The following is a 20,673-nucleotide window of genomic DNA, read 5'->3' as shown; positions in this document are numbered from 1 at the left end:
TGGTGGGATTCAGAAAAACATTTTTCTAACAGAATTCTTTGACTATTCTGCTAATTAGCCTGTTGGGAATCCACAAGCCTATGGAATGATGTCAAAGCCCTGTCACTCCCTCCAACACCCTGTTATGTTCCCTACCTCCTCTGCTGTCTTAGCACAGCAGTCCCCAACCTGACTGGTATCAGGGACCAATTTCACAGAACACAATTTCTCCAAAGGTGGGAGGTGGGTCGTTTCTTTTTTCAATTAGTGTATGCTTGTAATACATAATAATTACATTCCCCAGCACAAGCTTGGCCACCTCAGATCATCAGGCATTAGATTCTCATAAGGAGTGAACAACGTAGATCTCTGGCATGCACAGTTTACATTACAGTTCATACTCCTATGAGAATCTAATGCTGCCACTGACCTGATAGAAGACAGAGCCCAGGCAGTAACTCAAGCAATGAGAACCTGCTGTAAATACAGATGAAGCAGGGCTTGAGGCCCCTGCTTTAGCACACAGGTGTCAGTAGGCCAGACCAAACCACAGCAGTTTTCTCCTTATGCCTTATCCTGCCCTCTCAACCAGTTGATTCTGCACACACTGAAAGTACTTTGCCCTCCCCTTTATGACAAACTCCTGATTCTTCAAGCATCAACTCAAGGATAGAACATTTTCCTGGCTCTCCTTTGATTGTAACTCAGCCTAAAATACAAGAAACCTCATAAGCATATCTAAAGAGCATGGAAAAGAACCACTTGTTAAATTATAGTCTTTCAAAAGAATTAAACTTTAGAGCGCCTAGTACTATCAGTTATAATTGTAATACGAGCAGACAAATGTAGACATTACCTGTATTTCAGATCTAAAATAATTTAGCCTATTCACCTATGATGAATACAAAAATCTCATTTAGTGCCCTTAATTCAAAATAACTGAATGAAGATTAACAAACCAAAAACAGAAAGTATATACATGAATAAAGGAACTTATGATGCTGTCAACTGAAGGAGGTCTTTGGCGTTTGCTTGTAATTTTGTTCTGAAGAGCAGGAACTACAGGAGAAGGGTGTCTCAGGTGCTGAAAAATTTAAAAAAATAAATAAACACACATATACACTACACAAACACACATGTAGGTATCTACATAATATAACCTATATATATTATAGATATATAAGACTATTTCAGAAGTTCAAGTTGTTATTGTTTTTAATAAAATACATTTTACAAGAGTCTGAAATTCAACTACATAAGATCAAATATAATGGCTATGATAAACATAGATATCCTAATTAAAAGAATATGACATTCAGATTAGGATAAAAAAAAAAATCAAACAACTGCAGCAATAGTATTCCAAATATAGAAAAGACAGCAAAAGTGAAAAAAATCATCTTAATAATAAAAGGGAAATAGAACAATACAAAAACATAATCCTTTTGCTGGAAACAATATAAATCAACCCTAAAATCTAGATTTTCTGGCACTAAGAGCATCATGGATGAGGAAATTTTCCAGATTACAGGAGGGCTCAATGTCTCTTTTAAACAATCATTCAGTAAATTTTAGTTGTAAATACTTATTATTTCTATCACCATAAACCCTGGGATGAGAAATCAAACAGCACAGCTGAGTCTATCAGAAATGGCTCATGGCAAAATAAATAAAAAATAGATGTCAGAAAACAGGAAGGCAGATTATGTGGAGATGGGAAGGGAATTGAGGGGGTGTAAAAAGGATCAAGATGTGTTACGTGTATGTACCAATTCCCCACAATGAATGTGGTATTTATTACATATGATAAACATATACTAATAAAAAAGGGGGAAATGAATAAAAACAGGAAAATACAAGAAAATGACTCATGTTGCTGGTCACTGCAGAGTAATCCTATTTATTACTGTGGGAGGTGAGGTAGAAAGATCACAAGTTCCAGCCCAGCCAGGGAAACTTGACAACTTAGTGAGATCCTAAGAGATTATGGGGTTGTAGATGAGCATGAAAGCCCTAGGTTGAATCCCCAGTACCACAAAAAAGAATAAGGAAAACCAGGAGGAAGAGTAGAAAAACAGAAGGAGGAAGAGGAGGAAGAGAAAGGAGAAGAAGAGGAAGAAAGAAATGGCTCATGTTATATGAGCCAGACGACATACTGAACAATATACCAAACCACATTCTAAATACACCAGACTAATCCACCAGTTAAAATGAAACTTTTTATAAATCCTGCCTTGAAGAAAAAATGTCACACCAATTCCTATAAATAATTTTCTTACATCAAATTGGGCCACACTTACATTACAGATAGGAATATTCAACATATAGTCTCCAGGCTAACTACATGAGAACATCTAAGGACAGCTATAAAATACAGATTCCTGGATATCCCTCAGAATCCTTGCAGATGGGAACTCAGGAATATTCATTTTTAACAAGCCCCCAATGGTACTTCTACACACAAATTTTTAAATGTAACTGAAATGTGAACAGGAGTGTGAACTGTATCCTGATGAGGGCCAATTGGCTATTTCTCAAGAAGAAACCTTTCTCTAGTAACTTGATTAATAACTTTGATTTGTGTACCTAACCCTCAACATCAAGCTTCTGTCTCAGAGACAAGAACTTCAAAATCACTCTATGGTGAAGTACCACCTTCTTTTTAAATTACCAATCTATCATAGATGACTGTGTAAAAGAGAGACTACATAAATGAAAATGATTTTTCAGGCACATAAAATTCAAGCCCAATATTTTTATTAGAATGAATAGACATAAAATTGCTGACAAGTTGTTATAAAAGTTTCCAAATACTATTTCTGTACTTAGCTTGTCATGAATTTCTTAGAAAAAACAGTTCACAGAGTACTACTAGTATATATATCACATTCTTTGGTTGCATTGCCAAAGACCACAGGAACAAGATTAAAAATGGCTGAAGTAAGTAAACCCACTACATTCATTCAGCAGAAAGTACCAATCCACAGGGTCTACACTTAGTAGAAAGACAGAACAAGGGAACACAAATAACACCTCCCTTTCTCCCTTTTTCTTACAATTCCACAGCCGTCTCAGTAAAGGTGAGATAAAGTGTGGGTTTGACTGACATTTTTGTCTGAAACTTACCTTAGTTTCTTCCCCAATCTTATTTTCTCTTTCATAGTGGTGCTGAAGTTGCAGGTTATGTTTTTCTTCTTCTTCTTTCTTCTTTCTTTCTACTTCTTTTCGTCTTTCTTCAGCTAACCGAATGAGCTCTTCATTTTTTAGCCTTTGCTTTAAATTAGAGAAAAATACACATTTCATATGTACATACTGGAGTACATTAAAAAATTGGCCAGTTTATTTGAATGATAGAGATAAAACTGAAAATACAGATGATATAATGGTCTTTAAAAATAAAATGTGGTCTGCTTAATAAATGTTAGACATATCTTGCAACATCTGTCAGCCCATAACTTTATTTGTGTGATACTGAGGATTTAATCGATGGCCTCAAGCCTGCTAGGCAAGTTTTCTGTCACTGAGTTATATCCTCAGCCCTTTTTATTTTTTATTTTGACCAAGGTATCACTAAGTTACCCAGGCTAACCTCAACTTGCAATCCCTCCTGCTTCAGCCTCCTGAGTAGTTGGGATTTTAGGCACATACTACCATTTTAGGCTTATTTTTTGGCTACTTATCTCTCTTCTTAAATTAGTTTTTCACGTCAGTAAAATAATATCCAGTGAACGAATATCAGTCTGATTTTTCTAAATGTACTTTAAGACCGTTATCCCTTATAAGTAACAGATACCTTTTCAAGTCAAAATGACAGATTTCAGACTAAATATTAAAAGAATAGAGAAAATATGTACCTCCTCCTCCTTCTCCCTTTTCTTCTCCTGTTCTTCTTCATACTCTTGCTGAATTCGTGCTCTCTGTTCTGCAAGCCGTTTTTCTTCTTTTTCTTCTTCAATTCTCAGTCTTTCTCGCTCTGCTTCCTCTCTTTGTTTCTTTTCCTCAATCTAAAGAATTAAGTTTAGTTATTTTGTAAAACTATTGAAAAATTAAAGTAACCTGGTATCCTACAAATTCAACATTTTACATTCTCTTTTCCAAGTTCCTAAAAATAAGTCCTTAAATTTTTTTCAGTGTCCTATAATTAAATATCACATACTATTAAAAGCCACAACTTAAATGTCAGCTCTATCAAATACAGACTGTGTAACCTTAAGAAACTTTCTTGTCCCCTGTTTTCCTATTGGGCAAGTTACTTATGTCTATATCCCAAAGGAGTACTTAAAGAATTAAAGTGAAACAATGTCTACGACTCTAAAAGTTCCTCCTATATAGGGGTACTCGTAAATAGTCATGATTTTATCATTCCATAATGATTGTTATTATTATAACTCAAAATTCTCGGACTTAGGCCAGGCGTGGTAGTGCATGCTTGTAGTCCCAGCACTTGGGGAGCTGATGCAAGAAGATTGCCAAGAGTTCAAGGCCAGCCTGTGCTACATAGTGAGTTCAAGGCCAGCGTGAGCTACATAAAGAAACCCTGTCTCAAAAAGAAAACAAAGAATTCCTGGACTTGATCAGTATTCTCAAACAGTGAAACTATATTTTAGTATTCAATCACTTTTTACATGAGAACCACTTCCCCAAAATGCTTGGTAAGTGAAAACTAAAACTGTAAGAATTGGAAGTACAGCTCCGTAGTAAAGTGCATGCTTAGTATATGTGAGGTCCTTGGTCCAATCCTTATGATAAGGGGGCGGGGAGGACACAGAGAGAGGAAGGAGACAGAGAGGGAGACAGAGACAGAGGAAGTAAGGAAGAGGAAGAGAAAAAGAAAAAAGGAGGAATGAAGGGAGGATGGGAGGGAGGGAGGGAGGAAAAAGAAATGAGAAAGAGAAAAGAACCAAATATATTATGGTGTAAGAGGACTTAAGACACAAGGATTCATGATAAAGTTTCATCCTGAGAGCTAAGACATGAAGGTAGAGGCCTAAGCGCGAGTCCATACCCTCCATGAAGGAGGCAGGCAAGATAGCAACATGTATACAAGGGATTCATGACACTGGTTAAAGGTTATCAATAGATTTATAACCCTTAGGTATGAATTACAGGTATTTATTGATATTATTTTTATTTTTCTTCTAGCTTCAAGGTTGCTCTATCTAGTGAAATCAATTTTTTGGGCAACAAAAACCTTAATTTTACATGTTCTATGATTTTAAAAATTAAACGTTTTCTAACACTTCTTACAATACTATTAAATATGCATAAGCCTAATATTTAGTGCTAAGTAGTATATAGACACTCAAGTACAATCCATCTAGAGAATGCTGGACATGGTGGCACACATCTATAATTCTAGCACTGGGGAGGCTGAGGCAAGAGGATTGCTGTGAGTTCAAGGCCAGCCTGGGCTACACAGTGAGTTCCAGGCTAGCCTGAACTGGATAGCGAGACTCTGTATCAAAAAAAATAATAATAATATCTAGAGAAAACATCATCTATGATCCAACAAAACCTCATATTCAGCACTCAATTCCTCCTTCCTACATCATGAAAAAAAAATCATATAGGGTCACTTCTCCATCAAAATCAAGTAATATCAGTTTGTAAGTGATAATGAATCACACATGTAATAAATCTGCTATGGATTAGATCTAAAATGTTCCCTAGAAGTTTCACGTGTTTGGAAGGTATCATCCATTGAGTTCAAGAACTGAATGTGATGTTTAGGAGGCGGGGCCTGGTTAGAGGTGGGTCCCTGCAGTGTGACCTTGAAAAGTAATATTCCTCTGTCTGCCTGTCTCCCTTTCTTTCCCACCCCCCACCCCATTTCCTGGCTGTCATGAGTTAAATGGCTTTCCTCTGCCCAAACCCTTTCACCATGCTACTTCAAAGACAGCCAGCCAACCATGGACTAAAACCCTGAGCTAAAATAAACCTCTTCTCCTTTAAACTGTGGGTATTGAGTATTTTATCCCAGTGATGGGAAAGTGACAAATTCAAAATCCAAAGCTTAATATTAACAGGAATGCTAGATAGTAATTTAATACAAAGAGAAAAACTATCTTCTAGGTCATACTTTTTGAGCTATCAAACAAAAGTGCTTTAGGGGTCCTGAAAATATTTATTAAAATTTTTAATTTATTAGAATTTTAAAATTTATTTTAAAGTTGTGATTAAAAGCATTAAATACTAACAAGTATCATTTACCAAATTTTAACATAAAGACTTCTAGTGCATTAACTTGAGCTAACTGTATTACTTATTTGTATAGATCTTGGACTAAACCTTCTCTTGTCATCTTTATACACAAATTTGTGACATTTTAAAACATTTAACACTTAAGTTTTGGATACTTCTGATCTGAAAATATAATAGTAATAGTAATAATAAATATCACTTACCTATTTTATACATTCTATAATTGTGTTAGATTTCATTTTGGGGTAAAAAAAGATTTTTAAGAAACTTCCAAAAGAAAAACTTGAAAATTAGCATTTGAGAGCAATCTATTCTAAGATACTCTAAGGTTTATTAGGGTGAGAGAACTAAAGGCTGAAACTAATAAGTCAAAACTTCTCCTATCCCTGGTAGTTTTTTTCAGAGAGACAGACTCCCTAGAAATCCTTTGAATACAAATGTGGCGCTACAGATATGATACTTGAAGTCAGAAGACATGGCTTCAAGAACTAGCCTCACAGTTCTTTGTTTGTTTGTTTTGATAAAGGAACTGAATTTTTGGTTTTTTTAGTTTTTATGTTTTATTAGTACATGTCTGCAGTACATAATGTGTACGTTCCTTGCATGGAGTTAGTATATAACACATCTTCTTTTCTCATCCCCTTTCCCTCCCCATCCCTCCTCCTTCCATCTCTTGATCCTCTTCCCATTTGAGAAAGATCTATTTCCTTACTTTCTTTTATCTATCTTTTATTTTGCACTTTATATTGAGTATCTCATACAAAAGAAACCACGTTATACTTAAGCTTGTTTGTCTGATTTGTTTCTCTTAACATCATGATCAAGGTGCACCCATTCTCCTACAATGGACTCAAGTTTATCCTTATTTATGATAGAGTAGTACTTCATTGTATATAAACACATCGGCCTCGTGATTCAACAGTTCCACCAACTTGGACAACCCTGTTAGTCTGTGTTTTAGTTCCCTGTCATAAAATATACAGTATATTCCCCAGAGAATTTTTGAAGTTTAATGAAATATTATATGTAAAAGTATTTTATAAAGAATTTTTAAAACAATACAATTGTAAAATTTTGGGGGAGGGGGTTATTAAATGGTACCTTAGACTATGGTAAGATTTGCTGAGCAAACTGAAATAACTTAAACTTTAACCTGATATCATCATGATCAAAATATCACAGATCCTTTGGGTTGAAAGGTGATTCTATATCCTCAACTTGCTGCAATCTGACTGGAATGACCAATAATACCCTTTGGATCTCTAATGCCACTCTCTCACATCTATATCCACATTCTTTCTGTTGATCTGTATAAAGGACTTCCCGTTCATTTCACTGTCACTGCTCTACTAAAATGGCCCTGATTCTAGTTTTTGCAATGCTCCATTAATACATTCTAAACATTAATGCCAGATAAATTATCCTCAAAGATTACATTCATTAAACACAACCCATTGGAGTGAAATCTGTTTTAGAAGAATCTGTTTAAGAGGTTAGGATCAGATTGGATAAACTTAAATGTAAAGGTGAGGGGTCTGTAGGCAAACTACTACCAGGTTTTCAGGAAGGAAGAATAGGTGTGAAAAGTTTTATCAAATGAAGATTAACCAGAGCACAGGACTGAACTGACACTGGGTTGTAAGTGTAGGTGTGGAGGAAGGTAAAGAAAGAAGAAACTATGAGTCCCTTCTAGGAAAGTACTACATTCATGTCAAGCTCCATTCCTAGTATTCAGAATAAGAGTAGACACTGTGGAGTCTGGCAAGTCCATTTGCTTAAAAAACACTAGATCTTAAGTGTCTCCCTTTGGGAATAGTTTCAGCATTTCTACTATTTTAAATATTATAGTACCTTGGTTCATGAACTTAACTAGAAAGAATGGTGAAAAGAATTAAATTCATAACTGAGGTACCACTGTATTTGCCTACATACCAAATTGGAAAATGTGATTGTATCTAATTTTTATATATTTTCAGTCTGTACTAATGAGTCAAGAATATAAAATTATTGGAGAAAAATACTGATTTTCTACTAATTTATAAATATATATAAAGATTTACTCTTTACCCAATAGTATTTGAATGAATTTTAGAATGTCAGTATTCTTTAACAATGAATGATTTAAAAAGTCAACTACTGTATCTAATATACTGTATCTCATTTCTTAATTTCAGATGAAACATTTTAGTACTCCCTACATTTGATACATTTATATATTTTAGATAACTGCATGACATTTTAATATTTAGTATGTACCCTATAGTTAAAATCTCTGCCAGTTTTTCTGTTTATGTTTTGAAACAGCCTCAAGATGTAGTTTAGGCCGGTCTTGAACTATGTAGCTCAGGCTGGCCTTGAACTTATGGCAATCTTCCTGCCTCAGCTTCCTGAGCACTGGGATCTGCTAGCTTATTAGAATTTTTATAAAACTTGAAAATTATGATCAGATAAGTCTTTCACCTGAAAACGAAGAAAATTCTTGTATATTTCTTGCTGTTTAATCTGAAGTTCAGTTGGAGGCTCACCAAATATATTTCCCCGAGCAAAAGGAGAGCTCTGTGTTTGCACATGACCTTGAAAAAGACATTTTGCAAAAGCATACCATCAGGAAACGTTAAACTTAAAGAAGAGTTTTCTAATAAACCCATATTTTGAAAAACTGTGCTAAATACAAACATCCAGAGGTCAACACCAGAAGAAAAATGATCAAACTCTAATCTGAAGATCAAATGAAAAATACCAAGAAAAGGAAAAATAGTAACACTAAAATAAAATTAATATTTGAAAATCATATTGTATCTATAACAGCTAAAAGACATCAAGGGAATATAAAAGCTAATAGCCTAAATAAGTTGCCTCACAGCAAAGGCTGTGAATTAGAATTTATAAAAAGAAAAAATATATATTTAAATTTTATGTATATGAATACCCTCTACTTAATAATAGTTCTTAGTGACATATTAAGTATATTATGTAAATATGTATTAAAAATTTCTGAAATTATTTTTAGAAGTCAGTAATTCTAAAATTCTTCCCAACATTGACTTGAATATAGCTTATAAAGTCAGCAATAAGAAATTAAAATGAGTCTTAATCATTGTAACAGTTTTTATTTTTAAAACTATTAAATGGATATTGATACGAAAAATTTTAAAAATTATTACATGTTATCTATACATAGCATTTTATATATTCTTGAAGGGAAAAATTATTTCATAAAAGCAATTTGGAAAGCAATTATTCCATTTGAGTATCTTTGAATGTAGCAAGAAAAAAATGGTATTTAAATTTAAGCATCACATAACTTTTCATATTATTTTTGAGTTACTAATTCATTGTTAATATTATCAATCTAAAACATTATTTCCCATACTCATGTCATTTTGTATAGGGAGACTGCTTTGCAATTTAGCTGTTATTCAGGTCTATTTTGCCTTTGTATTCAAATTTATTAATGGTTATTTGAATAAATAAGCAGAAAGTCAAATCAAGACTTAAACATCATGAATACTCTTCTCCACTAGAAAATGTTCCTAATGAAAACTAAATATACACCATGGAGGTTCTTTTAAATTTTATGCAGTGTTGGAAAAGCTGATTAGCAAAACAAAATTGAGTGGTATCTTTCATCTTTATTTTATTTATTTATTTTTTTTGGTACCAGGGATCGAACTCGGGTCCTTCCGCTTTCAAGGCAGGCGGCAGAAACACTGAGCTAAATCCCCAGCCCGTTATCTTTCATCTTAATGATCATTTACATTCTAAACATTTAGGACAATTAAGAAAATATATTAGAGACAAACAAAATAAATCTTTTTAGAAATAACTTTAAAAATGAAGCCATGGGAAAACATTTACTCTATACAAAGAAAAAATAAATATATCTAGTAATTGTAAGCCAAAAAATATATTTAAGCCAGATCAGTACTGGACTTTACAAAGAGTAATTCATCTAAGAACCATAAGTAAAAGGAAAGGGAAAAACCAACAGAATATTATGAAAGTTCTGAGAAATAGACCTAGTGATGAAACATCAGAGGACAATGAACCTTAAGCTACATTACAACATGAGATTTTCAGATATATTTGAATACCCTAACACCTTTAAAAAATATTAAATGCCAGCCCCTGCCTCTCAAGCGCAAGGTCCCGAGTTCGATCCCCAGTACCAAAAAAGAAAAAAGATTTAACGTAGCTTGCCTTGGTGGCACATGCCTATAATCCCACCTACTCAAAAGGCTGAAGCAAGAGGATCACAACTTCCAGGCTAGCCCGGACACCTCAGTGACAAGTCACAAAAAGAACTTTAAAAGGGGGTGGGGGGAACTGGGGATGTAGCTCAGTGATAGAACCTTTACCTAGCATCCACAAGGCTCTGGATCAATCAATCCTCAGTCTCAAAATAAAAAAATAAATAAGGTAAAAAGGTATATGTGCACACAAATATATAAATAGCTATATAGATATAAATATCTATAGATATGTATAGACAGATATACATATACATATGAATATATAAATACATAAGGCATAGCACAAATTAGACAGCTTTGAGTAGTTTCTTGCATTTAGAAAGTTTATTTTGGGTTAATTCTTAGGGAAATAACTTTTAATATAAGAAATTTTAAATCACAAAAAGAGGAAATTTTAAACATTTTGAGGTTTTTAAAATGATTCCTTAAAACAACATTCTGGCAACATCACCAGCACAAAAATCTGATGGCAGGACAGAAAGGCTATAGACAAGTTTTCCTGTGCATATCCAGTCATCAGGCTTATTCTCTTAGGAAGGAGTCATAGAAACTATTGATTTTCTAGTGTTTTTGCTTAGTGAACAGAGCTAGTTGCCTAAAAGTGTTACTAACAAAGAGTAAGTTCTAGGCTAAGATATAACTACAAATAATAATGGCTATGAAAGAAAAGGGTACAGGGGAGATCCAAAGCACTGAGATTTCAATCCAGACTACTAGAAGCAGCAGCAAATGAGGAAGAGAAAAACAATAATAATAAGCCAAAATTCTCTTAATAGCAGTAATATGAAAAAGTATATTGATGATCCTACTATACATTGAATTATTGCAAATTAAGAGAGCAAAATTAGTAATTTCATCAAGATCAAAGATGTCAATCTTAGTGCTACAAAAATCAAAACTGGACTCAAAGGGTAAAAATCTACATGTATTATAGGTCAAAGAACTACCTTCTCAAAATTAAGAGATCAAACAATGAAACAGGCTGCCCACACACAAAAAAAGCAAACAACCCATCTTTTAAATTAAAAGGCTGCAGAGATTAAAGCTACCATGAAAGACTTGAAAAATGATATAGCTAGTATCATTAATTACAGCTCCCTATTTAACCTGACTGGTTAGACAGTAAGTCATATGAGGAAGAAAAAAAACCTGTAAGATTAGTCATGAATATATTAGAAAAACTTCCTAATGTACAGTTCTTTTTGAGGCCATAATCAAAACTTCTGTGAATCCACAAAAACAGTTTTTCAGTAAATAAATGTATTTTTATTTGCATCAGAATATAGTACAAGGAGTAGATGCTTTAAATTTCCTTTAATTTTTAAATATAACATCTTTTCATATATTCTTTAAAAAGATAATGACTTTTCCTAGCAAGTCATAAAAATGATACTGAATAATTTCAACTCATAGAACCTTTGATTAAGAGATGCTGTTTAATAGTAAATCAAGTATAATTGATTAAGAAAAAGGGATGTGATCAGATATTGACTTTTTAATTACTTGCCTTATACACTGTGCTTTTACAAGGAAGGGTAAATGATCACTAAAACAAGCAAAAAAAAAATCTTCTTATACAATTTATCATAACATACCTGATACCTTGTCACTAATTCAATCAATCATGAGTGTAAGAAGTAAACTGTGTATGTGCAACTGTTTGATTTTAACTAGCAAAATAAGAATGTTAGCAGCAGCTAAATATGGCAAGTTACAAAGCTGAGAAGAATTACATAGTATTAAGAAGTAACCTTTCCCTGTTCAACTTTTTTCAAAATAACTATAATGAAAATGCATTATATATAACAATAATGGGCTATCCCTGCCTGACTCAGAATAACCAAATTCTCAAATCACAATAAGAACTCTGGAGCTCTGCCAAATAACAAAAGAGATAAGATACTGAACAACTTTAGAAATGCAAAAGAAAAAAAATAGAATGTGATTAAAAACCTGGGTTTTTATTTGCAGAATCTTCTAGGTTCTCAGCATTTGAAGTGGCTAAATTTTGGTCTAGAGATACAACAGCCCTTTTATCTTCATATGTTCTTGCATCTGGGTTATGGTAGGCATCTATATTTTGTTTGTGCATCCTATTCAAATCAGCTGAGAGGGAAAAATAAGCCATTTATTTTAATAAACACATTTCTATAATTTACTGGTAACCTTAATATATTTTCTTAAAATAGAGAATAAGAGAAAAAAATAATAGGACAAATCCAAGAATAATTCAGTGATAAGTTAGTGCCCTGAAAACAGAAGCAAAATTATCAGAACTTTGATATTTTCAAAAAATAAACATACAAATAAACTCAAAATTAGTAGAGAAATTAAAGATATATAAATCTTTGACATTCCATAAAGCCATACTGACAGTTACTTCAGAACTTAAATTCAAAACAAATTATAGTGAAATTTACTCAAAATCATCAGCTCCCTTGATAAAATCAAATATACATGTGGAGTGTAGTTTTAAAATACATCCACAAATTCTTTGACAATCCTGAAATGGTGGAACTCAATACTTTTTCCTTTCAGTGTGGTCCAGAATTAGTAATTCATAACTTTTGACTGGGATACTGTAAAAATTATGGTATATGACTTCCAAGGCTAGTTCATAAAAGACATGGTTTCCAACTTGCTTGATCTACAGATCACTTACTCTCAGAAAGACAAATGCCATATCATAATGACACTGAAGGAGTCCTATGAAGAGGGCATTTTGGCAACAAACTGAGCCCTCCTGAGCCATGCTAAGGAGCCATAAAGGAAAGAGATCTTCCAGTAGTCTGGGGCCCTGGCTGATTACAGCTTCAAGTGAGAGCCTAAGACAAACTAACCAGCAAACTACTCACAAATTATTGACTCACAGAATTTCAAATGCTAAGTTTTTATCATTTTAAAACACTAAGTTTTGAAGGCAGTTTACTATATAGCAATAGATAATGTAAAATACACAGCAAAAGCCTGAGCACCAGAACTGATCCAAACAATCAATCCCAGAAACAGACTTGAACATCTGCAGAACTCAAAAGCTTTACTTAAAGATACAAAGTAGCTTTTCTTTCCCACCCCCCCCCCAAAAAAAAACCTGGGATAGTATGGCAGCAACGAAAGTGACCTTTAAATCCCAATATAAGTATTTATCAGGAAGTACGTTATATTCAAGGATGCATTTTGAACATGAATCACAATTAGAATACCAGACAGAACATGGTAAATAACATGAGAATGTTACAAAGAGAATGGAAGTTCAGAACCAAGAAAGTTCACATCTTGCTATAACATTTACAGCAGCTTAAGCTTAGAAAATGGATAGGTGCTTCAGAGGTAAAGATGAGTGGGAAAGAATAATAAAGAAATAGAACCATGTGAAAAAATAAATATGAAGAGTGTTCTGGCCTATAGCACAACGTACATAAAAGAGAGTGACAAATTTTTAAAAACCTATAGATTACATGCCTATTCTGAAATATTCTAAAATGCATAATAACAGTTCTCAAATTTGTTCCGCAGATGGTAATGGACAGTTTTTCAGAAGTTATTAAAGTATTATTAGTAATAATGGCAAGCAACATTAAAAGTTCACCATTTCATATACTATAAAATAACTCATATGGTACTATATCATATATAAGAAAAATGAACTAAATTAATTTGTTCAAAGATCACAAAGTGAGTAAATAGCAGAGCAAGAATGTAAACTTGGGAAGTAAGATTCCAGAGTCCTCAATAATCTTTGAGTATGGAATAAATTGGTCAGATTTTTTATACATGTTATGGTATGTATGTGAAAAACAAAGGAGAATAAAGAAGTAGTAATGAGGAAATGGTAACAACCCAGGTAAACAGAATAAATCTCAATTATGGTAGTAGGACAAATTAAAAAGAGAGTTTAAGAAACATTAAAGAGACAGAACCTATATATTAGGTTTTACTGAATAACTACATGTGGAAAGTCAAAAGGACTCTGCCAACTTTCAGTATGAATGATCAGAATTATGGTGCCATTAACAGAAAAAGCACATAAAGTTGAGCTTGATTTTAAACATCAATTTTGCATGCTAGGTATAAATAATCTACTAAACATCAAGTGCAGAGATGGCAAAGACAGACTGAAAATGAAATTTTTCAAAAGTAATCAGGGGGACTGAGGATGTAGTACAGTGGCGCTGTGCCTGCCTGGCAAGCGCAAGGTCCTGAGTTCGATCTCCAGTACTGAAGAAAAAAAAAAAAAAGGTACTCAGGTACAACAGACAGAGAGAGATTTGAAGATCATCTGTAGAGAAAGCCTAAGGAATTTCAAGAGAGATGAGATGAGGTGGGAGAGAATGAGTATGTCTCTGACAAGATCACATTCACAGATTGAATTTAATCTCATTTATACATCCAATAAATGGTAACCAAAACAAAAGAAGACATTGCAGAGCATACACAGTACTTAAAGAAAGGAAAGAACTGCCAAACCATTTCAAAGAGGATATGGTCGAAGTAAAAAACATTAAATTGAAATTAGGCCAATTACTTTGGAAAACACAGCATTACAAAGGGCTAAAAACTAGAAGTCATATTATGGCTTAAGCAATAAGTGGTAAGAAATGGTAGCAAACAAACATAGACTTATAAAAATGTGTCTTATCTGATAAAGGAAGCAGCATGATCAAGAGCAGAGTACTTATTTGCTTGTACTTAAGAATACAAGTGATCTCAACATATTCAGAGATAGAGGGAAAGAAATGAATAGAAAAGCCTGTAAATACAAGAGAGAGCGACTAGGTGAAATCTTAAGAGAAAAGTTGATTACAAGCAGGAAGGTGTTCCTGAAATCATCACGAAATCCTGTCTGCTATTGGGATATGACAGAAAAATAAAAACAGAAAGATGAGAAAATTGAGATTACAAGTAATGTTATGGCTTGTGTCTAGATGTCCTCCCAAAGCCTCATGCAGTCATAGATGGGGCTTTTCAGAGGTGGTTGGATCTAGAGTGTGATGCTGGAATCAAGGGTGAGTGATTACTAAATGAGTACACTGATTGGTGTGGCATAGTTCTGTGTGTGGATAATGGGAAGGCCTACCCTGGGCATGAGTAATACTTGCGCTAAGGGCATGTACCCTGGATAGAATATAAGGGACAGAAAGAGGGTTGCAGTGGTCAGTTTCTGCTTGTCGCTCATCACTTGCTGCTTGCTACTTTGATGCTTTCTGCCTGCCATGAACTGTTTCTCCTCTGCCATGCCCCTCTACCATGTCACCTGCCTTGGAGCCAGCCGATTATGGACTAAAACTTCTACAAACTGTGAGCCAAAATAAACCTTTCCTCCTTTTAATTTGAGTGTCAGGTATTTTGTCTCAGCAAAGACAGCTAATAACTGTGGTCCCTTGAGAAATACAAAATAAAAGTGACTCAAATGGGAAATCAATCTCATAGTCATGGAATTCACTAGACCAGCATAAGACTGGCCTATGTAAATAAGAAATTAACTATAATATTATACAGAGTATCCTTCTATTTTTTCTACTAATAGACAGTAGTATATAGAGTACACTCATTCCAGGATGACACCCACAGCACTGCTGCCAAACAAGTGAATGCTTAGGGAATGCATGTCTTAATTTAATAGTTACCTCACAAACCATATGCTAAGATATAAATATCCTATAAGTAAACACTGTAATAAACTTCAAAGTCAGCAACACAATTTACTGTTGTGATTATATGTAAGTCTCCCAGTTACAATAATATACAATGTACTTATATAAAAAACTTCACTAGAATACATAATTATTAAAGATTTAAGATTATCAGATTTAGCAACAAAGTTCATATTGTTAAAAAAAAAGGAAAAAAAAGGATTTGTCGGTCACTTGCTCACTCCTTGTCCATCTTTCTGTGAAGGGGTAAAATAAAAGGTCTGAGATTAGCTAACACATGACAAAAAGAAATAAAGGTTATTTGGCTATGAGTGTAATTTGCCAACTCAGAACATAGGATTTTATGTTAAATGTAAACCATTATTTAATTTAAAAGTGTTAGCATTACAAGCATAATTCTAAAACAGTACAACAACAGAAAAAGATTCACAAGTGGGAAAATAATTCTACTCCCTGAATAATTAACCAGACTAGGGCTAACCTATGTGATCTTATAGGTAAATAACACATAAATTAGAAAGAAAATGGAATAACAACATGATTTTTAAAAAAGAACTTATGAAAAGGCCACAGCTATCATAACGGTGAAAGATGAACACTTTCCACTGAAAAGTCAGGGATATGATGAGGATGTCTACTCATGGTTTCTAAATATTGCACTAAATCAGTTCTAAACAAGTGTAAGAAGAAAGTACAATAAATAAAAGGTGAGAAGAACTATCTTTGTTTATAGATAACCACAAGTGACTCCACAGAAAAATAGTAAAAAATCTACAGAAAAATATTAAAACAAATGACTTTAGCAAGAACACAATATATGGACAATGAGCAAAATTAAACTATATTTCTACATAGCATAAACAAATAGATACTGAAATTTTTAACATACTTTTTTTTTTGGTACCGGGGATCAAACTCGGGTTCTTGCGCTTGCACAGCAGGCGGTGAAACCACTGAGCTAAATCCCTGGCCCAACATACTTTTTAAAATAGTTTCAAGACATGAAATACTTGAAAAAGAACAAATTTGGAGGGTTTATACTTCTCAATTTAAAAATTTAGGCATAAGGACAAATGAATATAATAGGGTCAAGTGATTTTTGACAAAGATACCAAGCCAGTTCATGTAGAAAATGTTCTCAAATTGCATGAGTATAGCATAATTTTGTAAATATACTGAAAACTACTAAATGATACACTACACAGATAAAATGTGAGGAACTGGATCTAAAGAAAGCTGTTATATATAAACACAGGTTAGATAGAACTATCACAGACTACAGAAGACTGAAAAAGATATGACAATGAAATGCAGTATAGGATCTTGGACTAGAGCCTGGAAAAGAATGAGGACATGGGAGGGTAAATCAAAATAAAGTCTATAATGTCATCAATTATATTATACCAATATTAATTTCCAGTTTTGATCACTGTGCCATGATTATATAAGATGTTAATATTAGGAGAAATTGGGTGGATATTCTTTATACACTTTGCAATTCTTCTGGAAGTCCTAAGTCTTTGTAAAGAGGAAGGGGTGGAGGGGTTGAAGGAAGGGCAGGAGAATGGGGAAAAAATAAGAACCAAGATACATCATGTAAAGGTACAAGCTCCCGATGATAAATGTAACTGTATTGTATACCTAAAATGTACCAATAAACTTTTTTTTTTTGGTACTGGGGATCGAACTCAGGACCTTATGCTTGAGAAGCAGGCAGCAGAACCATGAGCTAAATCCCCAGCCCTGTACCAATGAACTTAATAGAAAAAAAAAAAAAAAAAAGAAAGGCAAAAAAAAAAAAAAATTGAAACATCACTACACTCTTAAAAGAATGGTATGATCCCCGGTACAAAAAAAAAGAATGGCCAAAATTTTAAAGATGCTAATAAAAATTCAGAACAACTGGAAATGTAGTGCTTTTCTAGTGGGAATAAAAAAGGCACAACCAATTTAGAAAATGGACTGGCAATTTCTTAACAAACTTAAATGGCCCTGCTATACAGTCCAGTGACCCCATTCCTAAGCATTTACCCAAAAGAAATGAAAACCTAACATTATCACCAAGACCTATATGTGAATGTTTATAATATTTTTATTTTTAAAACTTTAAATTGGAAACAATCCAAATGTCCATCAGCTGATAAGCAGATAAACAATTATGATACTTCAAACATATAGTACTAAGTAATTAAAAAATAGTGACATATGCAATAACATGGATGAATCTTATAAATATTATGCTAAAAGAAAATTGTCAGAAACAATAGGTAAGACTATGGTGCCAGAAAGTAGATCACAGCTTGGTGGCAACAGATGATTGTACAAGACTGACTGACTATGAAGGGACAAATGAAACTGTGCAGACCTGGAAATACTCTCTATCTGGATTATGTTGGTGGTAGTTATTACGACCAGTTGTCAAAATTGACAAAATTTTGAATGTAAATTTTATCTCAATAAACAACACAAAAACAAACATAAATCTAACTAGGGTAATAGACTACATAAAACACAAACATTAAAGGATATATGAAGAAATCTTTAGCCAAGTATGGTGGCACATACCTGCATTCTGCAAGGCTGAGACAAGAGAATCACAAGTTTGAGCCCAACCTGGGCAACTTGGAAACTTAGCTAGACCCTGTCTCAAAATTTAAAAAAAAAAAAGAGGGCTGGGAATGTCACTCAGTATGAAGTCTTGGATTCAAACCCTAGTATGACTAAATAAATAAATACATAAATGTGCTTAATCATTTTACTAATCTATTATAATCTATTTAGAACTATAAGATATTTTTGGCCATCTTTAGAAGTGGCTAAGTTTTTAATTTTATTGTTTTATTTTTACTGACTTTTTTCTGTTGAATAGTTTAAAATTTTAACTCAATAGAGTTTCACATAACATCACTATAATCGAGATATAGAAAAGTTCCATTACCCAAAAAATGTTCCATCATGCTATTGCTTTAGTTATTCCCTTTCCCCATCCATAAATCCTGGCAAACATTGATTTGTTCCCCTTGCCTATAGTTCTAAATGTCATGTAATGGAAACATTCATGTATAAGTAATCTTCAGAGAAGGGTTTCTCTTGCCTGCTATAATTCCTATGAGAGTCTTCCAAATTGTGTGTATCAACAGTTTATTATTTATTATATCCCACTATATGTTTATCCATACATGCACTGAAAGACTTTACAATATGTGTGTCTTTATGGAAACTTAATAAAGAACTTTAACGAATAAATAACTGAGAAAGGAAACACATAAGTATGGTAAAAATAAAATAAGAGGTATTTACTTTAAAAGGTTTGATGCTATCTTTACAGTTATGAGAACAGCAGATTTTGATATTTCATTAATAACTACTTTCCTTTAAAAAGAAATCTTGAAGAGCTAAGAGTAAAGATTTTATTTCTTTAGTTTCAAAATGAACAAAGATCCCGAGTTCAATCCCCAGTACCAAAAAAAAAAAAAAAAAATGAACAAGAGGAATAATTAGAAAAACCAGCAGCAGAATTAAAGTTAGCCAAAATAAAGTATACAAAATATATGGTCTTGGGCATCACACTGCCCCTTATTATACATTTGAAATATAATAATACAAAAAACTGTGCTTCTTCTTTCTCTAAAATATAGTCCACACACACAAAACAAACTAATACTCCTTAAGTGTTGCATTTATTTCCTTTGAATATATTATTTATAAAAGAATATTATTTTGTTTGATAAATAGAATACCTTATCTGGCATAGCTACAGTATTAAATGAGCAAAATATATATTACTGCTAAAAATATAAATCTCAGAGAAGTTTTCTCAATTTCCTGCTAGGTCAAGCATTTCTAAAGCAACATTTTATAATTCAAAAATCCACACTTTCTCTATTTATTTCTACCAATTAAATACACACAGAATCCCATAATTTTACTGTTTGAACTGTAAATAATCTTAGCCTTAAAAGTTCTAGGAAATTAGTCTATTTCCAATGTTTTAGTCACTCAAGCACCTCTCTCATGGTAACCAGTTTATTTCTATCAATTCACAACTTAGAGTTCCTATTATAGCAAAGACTAATGATATGCTTATGCTTATCAACTCTGGGCTCTCCTCCTAGGCATAAAGAAACCTAAACTTACCAGCCACTCAAGCTATAATCTTCCTATAAACTGGTCTGAGTAACAGAATGAAGTAAAAAGTGATATTCTTCCACTTCTAGGCCAGGACCTAACAAAATCCTCAACGTGTTCTCACTAGCCACTGGGTCTAGTCTGTGCAGCTAGAAGTAAAGGATCCTAAAATGGAGCAGTGATACAAAGGAAGAGGTTTCAGATTCCTGAGCTATCTCTTGGAGGAGAACCACCTAAACAGTATCAGAATGTGACATAAGTGAGAATTTGGGCCTCTTTGTTTCTATTAACTGCCATTTAAAGTAACAGTATTTTTCATTAACTGAAGTATTTTGTGGAGAATTAATGGCAATGTGTCTTTTACTGGAATATTTTGTTTTTAATTTAAACATTCATGGTATTATTTGATCACACCTCATGTATCTTTAAAAGTATATATTTAACAAGGAATAAAATCC

At 33.3% G+C, this 20,673-nt stretch overlaps 1 protein-coding gene across 23 annotated transcripts in view; it reads right to left on the bottom strand.

The window, feature by feature from the left end:
- Cspp1 (centrosome and spindle pole associated protein 1) overlaps positions 1-20,673 on the bottom strand; it is a 142,098-nt gene that overhangs the window by 33,088 nt on the left and 88,337 nt on the right. For 19 of the 23 annotated variants that reach the window (XM_021256047.2, XM_021256044.2, XM_021256049.2 and 16 more), the window contains 5 exons: positions 12,387-12,539; positions 8,641-8,753; positions 3,834-3,983; positions 3,106-3,252; positions 959-1,063 (listed from right to left, as the gene is read on the bottom strand). In XM_021256047.2, coding sequence (XP_021111706.1) covers positions 959-1,063; positions 3,106-3,252; positions 3,834-3,983; positions 8,641-8,753; positions 12,387-12,539 — 668 coding nt within the window. The remainder of the gene's footprint in view (positions 1-958; positions 1,064-3,105; positions 3,253-3,833; positions 3,984-8,640; positions 8,754-12,386; positions 12,540-20,673) is intronic. The other 4 variants (XM_021256051.2, XM_087190430.1, XM_087190425.1 and 1 more) reach the window with 1 other exon arrangement.

The sequence above is a fragment of the Heterocephalus glaber genome, unplaced genomic scaffold (genome assembly GCF_053883595.1).
Source record: "Heterocephalus glaber isolate CG9 unplaced genomic scaffold, H.glaber_assembly_v1.0 deba00001553, whole genome shotgun sequence".
Lineage (NCBI taxonomy): Eukaryota > Metazoa > Chordata > Mammalia > Rodentia > Bathyergidae > Heterocephalus > Heterocephalus glaber.
Note: the sequence above shows the minus strand (reverse complement) of the source record. Positions and strands in the feature narration are given on the sequence as shown.